We start from the raw sequence: 12,791 nt of genomic DNA on the forward strand, positions 1-12,791 counted from the left end.
TCGACCATGCTTTTTTTGTTGTAAAAAAAACACTCAACTGGGAATAGTTGAAAAACTCACTTTTATTAGACATTTTATCTTAAATAATTCTTTATAAAAAGCAAATACAATATAAAAATATGTGAAATGCACATTTGAAGGTGAGAAACTGCAGAATCGGAAGAGCTGGTGATGGATGTTGACATAAATAAAATAGCGGTATTAAATAAGAATGATGACCAAGTGGTTTGCCTCACAGTTCTGAGGTTCTGGGTTCGAACCTCCGGCCTTCCTGCGTGGAGTTTTCACGTGGCTTCCTCTTACATTCTGATAGCAAGTATGTTAGGTTCATTGATAACAAACTGGCATTAAATTATAACGTTTCAGCGAAAATGAATTGGATGTCAGTCACCGTCAATGTTAATGTACGAAATCACATTAAAGCCGTTTTAACAGTTGGAAGGTTGTTGAGCTGCGAGTTTCAGGTTTGTCCTGTCAGTGCTACTATGCCATAAATACAGTGGTTCATGTTTAAGTCTAATTTGTCACAATGCTGACATCTAGTGGTTGACATTAGGATGACATCTATAACAATTCTACTATGTCTAATAGTTAAGTACGGAGCTGCTAAAGGGACATCGACAGAAATAAAATAAATTTAAAACATCTAGTGCGCACGAGATGCGGATTTAGTTGAGCTTTACTTTAATCTTGGACTCCACTGGCGCCTGAGTTTAGCCTGAAATGACTTATAAAATAAATAAATGAAAATCTAAGGACAACAAACGTGCTAACTTGCATAGCAAAGGTCTGCTGGGTTAAATGCTATATACTGTAATTACCAGATTGTTTCTGGTGCGCACCAGATTGGTTTTCTTGTGCACCAAAAGCAATCTGGTGCACACCACATACTATCTGGTCCGCACCGGATTGTTTCTATTGCGCACCAAAAACAATCTGGTGCGCACTAAATTGTTTTTGGTGTGCACCAGATTGTGTTTACTGCGCACCAAAAACAATTTGATGCGCACCACATACTCTCTGGTGTGCACTAAATTGTCTCTGGTGCGCATCATACTGTTTTTATTGCGCATCCAAAACAATCTGGTGCACACCACATAACATCTGGTGTGCAATAAAAACAATATGGTGCACATCAGATTGTTAGTGCGCACCCAAAAAAATCTGGTGCGCACTAAATTGTTTCTAGTGTGCACCAAAACATTCTGGTGTGCACCAAAAACAATCTAGTGTACACCACATATTATCTGGTGCGCACTAAATTGTTTCTGGTGCGCACCAAAAACAATCTGGTGCACACCACATACTATCTGGTGTGCACTAGAAACAATATGGTGCACACAAGAAACAATTAAGTGCGCACCAGAAAGTATGTGGTGCGCGTCAGATTGTTTTTGGTGTGCACAAAAAAACAATCAGGTGCACACCACATACTATCTGGTGCGCACTAAATTGGATCTGGTGCCCACCAGATTGCTTATACTGCGCACCAAAAACAATCGTGCGCACCATATTGTTTTTATTGCGCACCCAAATCAATCTGGTGCACACCACATAACATCTGGTGCGCAATAAAAACAATATGGTGTGCACCAGATTGCTTCTCTTAGCGCACCAAAAACAGTCTGGTGCGCACTAAATTATTTCTGGTGCGCACCAAAAACAATCTGGTGCACACCACATACTATCTGGTGCGCACTAAATTGTTTCTGGTGCGCACCAGATTGCTTCTACTGCACACCAAAAACAATCTGGTGCGCACCATATTGTTTTTATTGCGCACCCAAAACAATCTGGTGCACACCACATACTATTTGATGCGCAATAAAAACAATATGGTGTGCACCAGATTGTTTCTCTTAGCGCACCAAAAACAGTCTGGTGCGCACTAAATTATTTCTGGTGCGCACCAAAAACAATCTGGTGCGGACCACATACTATCTGGTGCGCACTAAATTGTTAGTATGTGGTGCGCACGAAATTGTTTCTGGTGCGCACCAGATTGCTTCTACTGCGCACCAAAAACAATCTGGTCCGCAACATATTGTTTTTATTGCGCACCCAAAACAATCTGGTGCACACCACATACTATCTGATGCGCAATAAAAACAATATTGTGTGCACCAGATTGTTTCTCTTAGCGCACCAAAAACAGTCTGGTGCGCACTAAATTATTTCTGGTGCACACCAGAAATAATCTGGTGCACACCACATACTATCTGGTGCGCACTAAATTGTTTCTAGTGCGCACCAGATTGCTTCTACTGTGCACCATAAAGAATCTGGTGCGCACCATATTGTTTTGATTGCGCACCCAAAACAATCTGGTGCACACCACATACTATCTGATGCGCAATAAAAACAATATGGTGTGCACCAGATTGTTTCTCTTAGCGCACCAAAAACAGTCTTGTGCACACCAAATTATTTCTATTGCGCACCAAAAACAATCTGGTGCACTACGTACTATCCTGTGCGTACGGAGTCCTTTAAGGTACTTAGACTGAAATAAAATAAATTTAAGCGATCTGGTGCTCACCAGATTGTTTCTAGTGCGCACCAGGAACTATTTGGTAAATATTAGCATTTTATAGCATTTAAGCTTGCAGATTTTGCGGAAAGTGCGCTCTCTTAAATGCTATATAATGCTAATGTTTACAACAATTTGTTAACTGGCATAGCGAAAGTCCGCTTGCTTAAATGCTATATAACGCTAATATTTACCAGAGTTTGTGGTGCGCACCAGATTGCTTAAATTTATTTTATTTCCGTCGATGTCCCTTAAGGGGCTCCGTAGTAAAGACATTTACCTAGACTAATGGTCTCATTAAATTAGTGACTGCCATTGACGTTGCTAGACATCCAATCTGATTACATTGAAACGTAATCATTCATAACGCACGCATACTTCTGCTAACTACCATTACACGTATTCTCCGAAATGTATAAGTCAAAAGCTTTCAATGAACCTAACATGCTTGTTTTGGAGTTTCCATTTCTCAGCATTTGTCCAGGTTGCCCTTGTTGTCCTTCAGCTGAGTGAGTATATTCTTGACTCTGAGATGGGCCTGGACGTTGATGATCGGGACAAAGGTCCGATAGCTCTGCAGTAGCTGCAGAGCGCTCCCGGCGGCCGGAGTGCTTTTTACCCTGTCGTCTCCTCCGCAGTGGCGCTTTTTCCAGAGGTCCAGGAAACCCTTCAGAGACTTGATCTCTGCCTTCACCTGAGACTCGCTGGAAGGGATTAGATCTTCGTAGCCTTCCAGAAGCGACGTGAGCGAGGAGAGCCCGTCCACTTGATCGGGTGGACCCAGTATCGTCGCATTGTTGGGATACTGCAAGACAACAAATGAAGTTAGTTGTTGTCTTTAAACAAGAAGACACCTTTTTAAAATGATATATCGATTCTTGGTAGGAGCATATCGATAACATTTTGGGATACCAAAATACGGCGATATATCACCATTTCGATATTTTGTCGCACCCTAATGGACAAATATTGTTTTCTTGTTAAATTTAGGAGGTGTGGCTTGTAGTCAGGTGCGTTGTATAGTCCAGAATTACCGTAAGTGTTAAAAAAATGTTTTTTAAATGCAAATAAAAGAAAATGTACAGGTTTATGAACTCATTGCCTGCCCATAGACTTCATTACCGATTGACCTGACACTTCGTCATTCTTTAGATCACGCCTTATCATAGGGGGCCGAGCTTCATTTTGTTATAACCGAAGACGACACACACTCATGTCGGATTTAAGCTTGGATTTTTGAAGAACTACGAAAGCTGTACCGAATACAAACAGGAAGGATTGTCTCAGGAGTGATTTGTTTGTGGATTCAAGGTAAATATTACCATATATTTTTCGTACCATGCATGCATTTTGAAACGTGAAAGAAATCAATAGGAGAATAGTACCCGCTACGGCATTGCAGTCATTCTTCGACATATATACGTAAAATAGATGTGTAACTGCCTGGTTTGCAAGAATCGAGACAGTTTTACGTCCATATCTATAAAGAATTCAGTGATTTAAGCATTTATTCATAAGAGGTTTGAACAGAAAAAGCCATTGTGGCAGCCCCCGTATCATAACAAAGAGCTAACAGACTAGCATCATTTTTCGATAGATTGAAGTAAAGTAAATGCAAACTGCCCCTTTTTTTTTGTTTTTGTCTTTGTTTTTTTTTTTTTTTTGCTTTTAACCAAAAATTGAGACTGTTTTACGTCCATATCTATAAAGAATTCAGGGATTTAAGTATTTATTCACAAGAATTTCAACATAAAAAGCTCTTTGCTGTCGACTTGTGCTAAGGCGGTGCCACAGTAAACATAAAGACGAGCCGCACATTCGCAATATTTACGTAAAATAAATACTACCTGCACGGTTTCTTTTGCTTTTAACCAAGACTCGAGACTGTTTTACGTCTATATCTATAAATAATTCAGTGATTTAAGTATTTATTCACAAGAGGTTTGAACAGAGAAAGCCATTGTGGCAGCCCCTGTATCATAACAAAGAGCTAACAGACTAGCATCATTCTTCGACAGATTTAAGTAAAGCAAATTCAAACTGCCCTTTTTTTTTTTTCTTTTTTGCTTTTAACCAAGAATCGAGACTGTTTTACGTCCATATCTATAAAGAATTCAGGGATTTAAGCATTTATTCACAAGAATTTTAACGTAAAAAGCTCTTTGCGGTGGACTTGCGGTAAGGCGGTGCCACAGTGAACTTAAGACGAGCCACACATTCGCCGTATTTACATAAAATAAAATGGTACCTGCAGTTTCTTATGCTTTTAACCAAGACTCGAGACTGTTTTACGTCCATATCTATAAAGAAGTCAGTGATTTAAGCATTTATTCATAAGAGGTTTGAGCAGAAAAAGCCATTGTGGCAGCCCCTGTATCATAACAAAGAGGACTGCGAATTAGTCCGCATGCGTAATACTTGAATGGTCTCAATAGGCAAAAGCAGTCTCAACGGGCACGCCAAAAAAAACGGATATGACAAAAAATCGGATTTGTGCATTGAGACCTGTCGTACGAACCTAGCCTAAGTTACTTTAAAAGTAATTTAATGGTTACTTTTCACCAATTTTACTGCCTCAACATAAGAATAACAACATTAAAATGTCATCCCATGTAATTGACTTTCCGATTATTGAATTTGAATGGGGAGATCAGAATTTTTCACACATGGCTTAATCTTCGAGGTGGTGGGGGTTTAATTACTCGATGGAGTTGATTTCAACCACCAATGACTCGCGGTAGTTTAGCACTCCAAAGCCCTGAAACTAACAACTGACAAACTGCATGGAATTTGTTGAAATCAACTCCACTGACTAATTAAACCCCCGTTAACTCCAAGATTAAGCCTAATGTAAAAAATTCTGAACTTCGGGTTAGGGTTTAACAGCATATCACAAAGGTGGGGGCGGGCGCGAATGTGTGCGCACAACCCGGAACTACACCCGTTGTCAATTTGTCCACGAAACGTGGCAGCAACTAAGCACTTTACACTCAATCGGACTCACAACACATCCCAAAGATGCTATACGAACACGTCACCTCAAGGCATAAATGTGCAACAGGATGGATGGGTGAATATGATATATATATAAAAAAAAAAATGCTTGCCGACTTGGAGCAATGACTATACTACTTTGCAACAGCAAATATGCAATAGGGTGGATGGGTGAATATGATGTAAAAAAAAAAAAAATGCTTGCCGACTTGGAGCAATGACTATACTACTTTGCAACGGCAAAGCTACAAAAAGGCTGCTTATGAAACGGCCCCAACCCATAGACTGGATAATGTATTCATGGGACACAGGGCGGGCGGCCGATTCATAGGGGGCTTATCGCCGACAAAGCAAACCGAGTGGAAACACAAAGAGCTTTTTACGTTGAAAATTCTTGTGAATAAATGCTTAAATCCCTGAATTTTTTATAGATATTTGCTTTTTTTCATTTGCTTTTTACCAAGATTCAAGACTGTTTTACGTCCGAAATGCTCCAAGGCATAGTCCAATATTCATTTATATGCAATATTCTATGTGCAATACTTTCTCACCTGCAATATTCAAAAACCTAGCTGTCGAACTCCTGCTACTTCACTTCGATTATTTGCATTCCCTTAACATAGGTCTATCTCATACGCATTTTATATTTGTTTATATAGATTTTATACTTGCAAGTCACTTTTGAGATTTTAACTTATCATGCACTGCAAAGGGAAATGCTCCAAGGCATATTCCAATGTTCATTTATATGCAATATTCTATGTGCAATACTTACTCACCTGCAATATTCAAAAACTAAGCTGTCGAACTGCTGCTACTTCACTTCGATTATTTGCATTCCCTTAACATAGGTCTATCTCATACGCATTTTATATTTGTTTATATAGATTTTATACTTGCAAGTCACTCTAGAGATTTTAACTTATGCACTGCAAAGGGAAATGCTCCAAGGCATGGTCCAGTATTCATTTATATTCAATATTCTATGTGCAATACTTACTCACCTGCAATATTTTAACTGTCAAACTGCAGCTACTTCACTTCGATTATTTGCACTGCCTGAACATAGGGCTATCTCATATGCATTTTATATTTGTTTATTTAGATTTTATACTTGCAAGTCACTTTTGAGATTTTAACTTATCATGCACTGCAAAGGGAAATGCTCCAAGGCATATTCCAATGTTCATTTATATGCAATATTCTATGTGCAATACTTACTCACCTGCAATATTCAAAGCCTTAACTGTCAAACTGCTGCTACTTCACTTCGATTATTTGCACTGCCTGAACATAGGACTATCTCATACGCATTTTATATTGGACAAAAACTTTTCTTGCCATTGACGTTCCCAGACGTCCAATTTGATTTGACATTCGTCAAAGTTGGCCGTTACCTTCTTCTCAACCAGCTTGTTCAGCAGCTGGTTGGACCGCCACATGATGTCGTGCTTCATCTTGACGGGGTTGGGCGGGGCGTGGGCGGCCGTAGCCGTGCCCCACGCATGGGAGATGAAGACCAGGACGGCGAGGGTGATGTATTCCATTGTTTATTGGTAGCTGCAGATCCTGAGAGAAATGCCAAGACAATTCAAGTCTTTTGTGTATTCCGAGCCACAAAACTGGTCACTTCCTTCCACTTATTGATGCAACGCGTTTGATGGTGCGTGCAAATATTTCAGATTCCTCCAAATAGGTTTTAGGTACAAAGATTGGGCGCTTCCGGCCAGGACGCGCTTATTCTAATTTGGTCTGGCACCCTAATAGTACTTGGATTTCCTCCTCGTCATCAGAGGAGTCTTGTATTATTTATAGACAACAAAAGGGCTTCACCGGTATGGCGTTATGCTCATTAGCAATATTTGTATTTTATGTATTTATGATTTCATCTTGAAATTTACGGTAGGACAGTGAAAAATTTGACGATGATAGATGACCAATCATGTGGCTCTGTCAATTTGTTTGTCACTAGTAGACGTTCAATCCGTTTGAATCAAAGGGATTGGACGTCTATTGCCGTCAATGGCAGTGAGTTAATCAAAGATCAAATCAAACGACTAGTGTTTTGATAGGCGATTAATCATTCAGAGACATTGTTGTCCTCTCTTGAGCTTCTAGATTTAAAATATTCTCATCTATTTTTAGTCAAATTTTTATTAGTTCATCACAATAATAACGAAAACCAAAATAAAACAAGTGAATATTCTAATATTTTGTTTATGTAATATTTACAATAGGTCAAACCTTTTTTCCACACTTTTAATAGGCATTGACACTCTTTATTTATTAATTATTAGGGCCGCAGCTATCGATTATTTTAGTAGTCGATTAATCGATGAACTATTTAGTTCGAATAACCGAGTAATCGGATAAGGAACATAAAAAATTAAAATACCTCAGCTGAGCCTCAAAAATCATAAATGTACAACAAAACAAGAGTTGGCTGACTTACATAGCGAAAGTCTGCTAGCTTAAATGCTATAAAATGCTAAAAGTTTTTACAAAGCTGTTAACAAATGGTTCAGACACATATTCCCACAAAAAATGGCTAAATATACCTATAAACTAAATTACGAATGCATTAAAAAAAAAAAAACATTAGCTCAAACAAAAACTTAGCTTATGTTTGTCTTAACAAGGAGCAAATGGATTCAGCCATGTGAATTGAGGTAGACTAGAAGGCCGTGTATCCACCCACATCAATAAAACTAAATGCAAACACTTTCAAAACAAACCATTACAACACCACCGAACCGAATACTCGAAGCAGCAAAATTTAATTCGAATATTTTTTTCTAATCGAATACTCGAGTTAATCGATTAATCGTTGCAGCACTATTAATTATTATTAAAAACAAGGGAAAAACATTCAATGCTTTTTCATTTTCATTTACTTTATTATAAAAAATCAAATTTTAAATCACAAAAGAAACAAAAATATTTGTATATTATGAAAAATATATTATTGTTAAATATATATACATACTGTGTGTATTTGTATCTATGTATATATACACTTTGTGTATATATGTACTAGTGCTGCCGTGATTAATCGATTAACTCGAGTAATTCGATTAGAAAAAAGCTTCCGATCAAATTATTTGGAGGAATCGTTTAATTAGAGTGACGTTCTAATGGTTTGTTTTGAAAGTGTTGCATTTAGTTTTAATGATATGGGTGGATACACTGCCTTGTAGTGGCAACAGTGAATACGCCATAACTCGTCTAACATGGCTGATTCCAGTTGCCACCTGTTAAGGCCAACATAAGTTACGTTTTTGTTTGAGCTAGTTATTTTTTATTCGTAATTTAGTTTATAGGTCTATTTAGCCGATTTTGTGAGAATATTTTTATGAACGATTTGTTCGGAGCTTTGAAAAAAAAACAAAAAAAAACAGCATTTAAGCTACTATAAAGTATTTAAACCAGGGGTGTCCAAACTTTTTGCAAAGGGGGCCATATTTGGTGTGGTGAAAAATGGGGGGCCGACCTTTACATAGAACAATATATTTAAGCAAATTTTAGCAAGCAATTCTGTGCGTCACATTTGCTTTATTATTTTTTAAATTAATAATTTCAACAATCTACCAACTAGCCTTTGTGGCGTTCTCGTTCGACTCTCGGGTTCTTGCGAAATCCTACTGTGAAATTAAACTAGCTTCAAGTTGCTTCAATTTCCTGCAACGTATCTTCCCTGTAATCTTGTCGTACATGTCACCGTGTCTTGTTTGGTAATATCACCTCACAATGAACTCTTTAAAAACAGTGACTGTCTCTTTGCAAATGAGGCGGACACAGTTGTTGCGTATTTTAGTGAAGAAATAGTCCAATTTCCACCTATCCTTGAAGCGTTGGCCAACGCAGTCAACTTTTTTTGTTGTTGATTATCGCCATTTTAGAAAATTGGAAGGGTCACACGGGGTAATATTGCTTAGTGCTGCTGCCTTTTAGTGGGTAAATGAGGAGTAGCATTTAGTGTGTAAGCTCCTTCATACGCTGGTAGCAGAACTGCTGACCAATTTATTAAGTCTGTGTGCGGGCCAAATGTTATTGATTTTATGACCGAGGCGGGGGGCCGAATGAAATTTGTTCACGGGCCACATTTGGCCTCCCGGCCCGTGACATGTCTGATTTAAACACTTTTGCTATGTAAGTTGGCCAATTGTTCTTTTGCTCTACTTAGATCCTCATTCATTTATTTATTATACCGTTTGAGGCTAAGCTCAGGCATTTTTAATTCTGTTTTAAATGCATTTATTGCACTTGTGAAATGAAAGCGCAATTCTGCATAGTTTGAATTTTTTTTTTTTTTTGTATTGCTTTTTATACTCTTTTCAAGTGCAATATTAGCTAGCCAAAATAAATGATATTGCAGGCAGAAACACGTGTTTATTTGTTTTACCTCGCTTAAAATTTATTCTGCAACGCATCAAATGTTCATAATCCTATTCCTCGATTCTTCAAACTAACTAATCGATAGATTAATTGATTACCTAAATAATCTATATCTGCAGCGCTAATATATACTATGGGTATATATACTGTATGTAAATATACAGTATATGTATATATGTGTATGCATATATGTATATATACTGTGTATGTGTGTGTACAGTGATCCCTTGTTTATTGCGGTTAATGGGGAGCAGAACCCGCCGCGATAAGTGAAAAACCGCAAAGTGGGGCCCCGGCATTTTTTTTTGTGTGTGTGTGTGTGTGTTCAATGTATATATTCAGATTTATTATTGGAAAGAGATACATATAATACATGTTTTTTCACTTTTTCCCCAAAGTATAAAAAAAAATATATTTTAATAAATGTTTTTCAGCACTTCGAATGTAATAAATATGATACTTTTTTAAACATGTTACTGTCCCATCGAATTATTTTTAAACAAGGATAACGTAAAAAAAAAAAAAAAAAAAAGCTTGTCTTTATTAAATGCTCCATTGAGTGAGTCCACTCCGCAAGCTGCTCACTAACACACAATGAGTTGCCACAACAAGTATTTAACAAGCTAAACGATGAATGACGCATGCGGCACTTTGAAGTTTCGGCTTCCAAGCGTCTCTGGCAAGATCAAGCTTTAACGTCTGTCAATCGTCGTTAAATTTAATAAGCAACTCCAGTGCACTGCCAAACCAAGAAAAACAGCAGGGGGAAAAGCGAGACTACATGATCGGATCGTGAAAGCTGCATAAAATACTGTATTTATTTATTTATTTTATTTATTTATTTTTTTTAATTGAAAAAACAAATCCGCAATGGACTGGGGGCGCAAAGTTTGGAAGCGTGAAGTAGCGGGGATCACTGTATATACTGTATGTACAGTGGGGAGAACAAGTATTTGATACACTGCCAATGGGAAAACCCATTGGCATATGTGTATATATAAACTATGTGTATGTGTGTTTAAATATGTATATGCAGTCTGTATATACAGTATGTGTATGTGTTATAAATTTAATTTTAATTATTTTTTTATAAACATTTGAAAATTAAAAAAAAAAAAAAAAAAAAAAAAAAAACTAGATATCATCAGATTTCTGTAGTGCTTGATGGAATTATATATTTTTTTAATTTCTGAAACAATCACAATTACATAGTCAATATGGTCGCTTTTGATATCTTCACTCATATTTAATGAACGGTGTCTCATAATCATGCCATCACTAAATATACTGTTTTAATTAGGGCTGTCAAAATTATCGCGTTAACGGGCGGAATTAATTTTTTAAATTAATCACGTTAAAATATTTGACGCAATTAACGCACATGCCCCGCTCAGACAGATTTAAATGACAGTACAGTGAAATGCCCACAGGTTAATTGTGTTTTATAGAGTTTTGCCGCCCTCTGCTGGCGCTTGGGTTTGACTGATTTTATAGGCTTCAGTACCCATGAGCATTGTGTAAGTAATTATTGACATCAACAATGGCGGGCTACAAGTTTATTTGTTGATTGAAATATTTACAAATTTTAATAAAACGAAAACATTAAGAGGGGTTTTAAAATAAAATTTCTATAACTTGTTCTAACATTTATTTTTTAAGAACGACAAGTCTTTCTATCCATGGATCGCTTTAACAGAATATTAATAATGTTAATGCCATCTTGTTGATTTATTGTTATAATAAACAAATACAGTCCCTATGTACCGTACGTTGACTGTATACATCCATCTTGTGTCTTATCTTTCCTTTCCAACAATAATTTACAGAAAAATATGGCATATTTTTTAGATGGTTTGAATTGCGATTAATTGCCATTAATTACGATTAATTAATTTTTAAGCTGTAATTAACTCGATTAAAAATTTTAATCGTTTGACAGCCCTAGTTTTAATTGTTTGGGTTTTAACATTTTTCATTGATCTTTTTTTTTTTTTTAACACTGACTGCAGTCTTGGAAAACAGTAAATTAATTTATTAAAGGTATAATATCCTAGATTTTTTTTTTTTATACAGTGGTTTCCCAGGGTGCTCAAACTTTTGCATGCCTTGTATTTATTGTCTCACCAGTAAGTGTACTGTGACATGAAAACCTTTTAATTTGACTTTTTTAGTGAATAATCATGTTTCAGTGCAATTGACGGCTATAGACGTCCAATCCATTTGAATTGGGAGGGAATTTCTCCCAGTTCAAATGGATTGGACGTCTATCACCGTCAATGGCAGTGAATGAGAGTTCACCAATCAAAATAAAATACAGCAGTGAACAATCGTAAATAATCATCATTTGAAGCTGTAAATTTATGCTAACTGAGCCAACTAGCAATTTTAGCACTGAATCACAAAACATTATTAGGACTGTGTCAATACTCACAACAAAAAAAAAGAATGATAAACATCAAAATCTTGCTCGTTTTCTACCAACATATCAATTTAAGCATCAATTAAACACCTAAAAAAAGACTAGATTCTTGAGGAGGAAAGTTGCGCTTACCTTGGTGTGTCGAGTGTGTCCACTGTTGGCCGACATGGGCCTGTCTTATAGCTGTGGGATGTTGAGTCACCTCTTACTCATCGCTTTCCCCGACCCCCTGCGCGTTCCCTCCATCCATCCTCTCACCTTCCTCTTCCCATCGGATGGCATCATAAGGACATTTACATTTTCGGGCTTTTTGTTTTCCTTTTTCGCAACTGTCAACTTGCCGGATTGAGTCACCCAACAAATATTGATGCATAGTGAACATGTTTACCGAGTTAGCAAAAGTGGTCAAATGCTACATCAGATGCTACATCTGGATAGTTATTGCATTTTATA

The 12,791-nt window shown here is 37.1% G+C and overlaps 1 protein-coding gene across 1 annotated transcript; it reads right to left on the reverse strand.

The window, feature by feature from the left end:
* Positions 1-61: 61 nt before the first annotated feature.
* On the reverse strand, positions 62-12,500 carry LOC130916686 (leptin-like). The gene is made up of 3 exons (XM_057837575.1): positions 12,471-12,500; positions 6,922-7,093; positions 62-3,335 (listed from the first exon to the last, which is right to left on the reverse strand). Exons 2-3 carry the CDS (start codon positions 7,069-7,071, stop codon positions 3,000-3,002), a joined length of 486 nt encoding a protein of 161 aa, XP_057693558.1. The 5' UTR covers positions 7,072-7,093; positions 12,471-12,500; the 3' UTR covers positions 62-2,999.
* Positions 12,501-12,791: the final 291 nt, after the last annotated feature.

Source organism: Corythoichthys intestinalis, chromosome 5 (genome assembly GCF_030265065.1).
Source record: "Corythoichthys intestinalis isolate RoL2023-P3 chromosome 5, ASM3026506v1, whole genome shotgun sequence".
Taxonomy (NCBI): Eukaryota; Metazoa; Chordata; class Actinopteri; order Syngnathiformes; family Syngnathidae; genus Corythoichthys; species Corythoichthys intestinalis.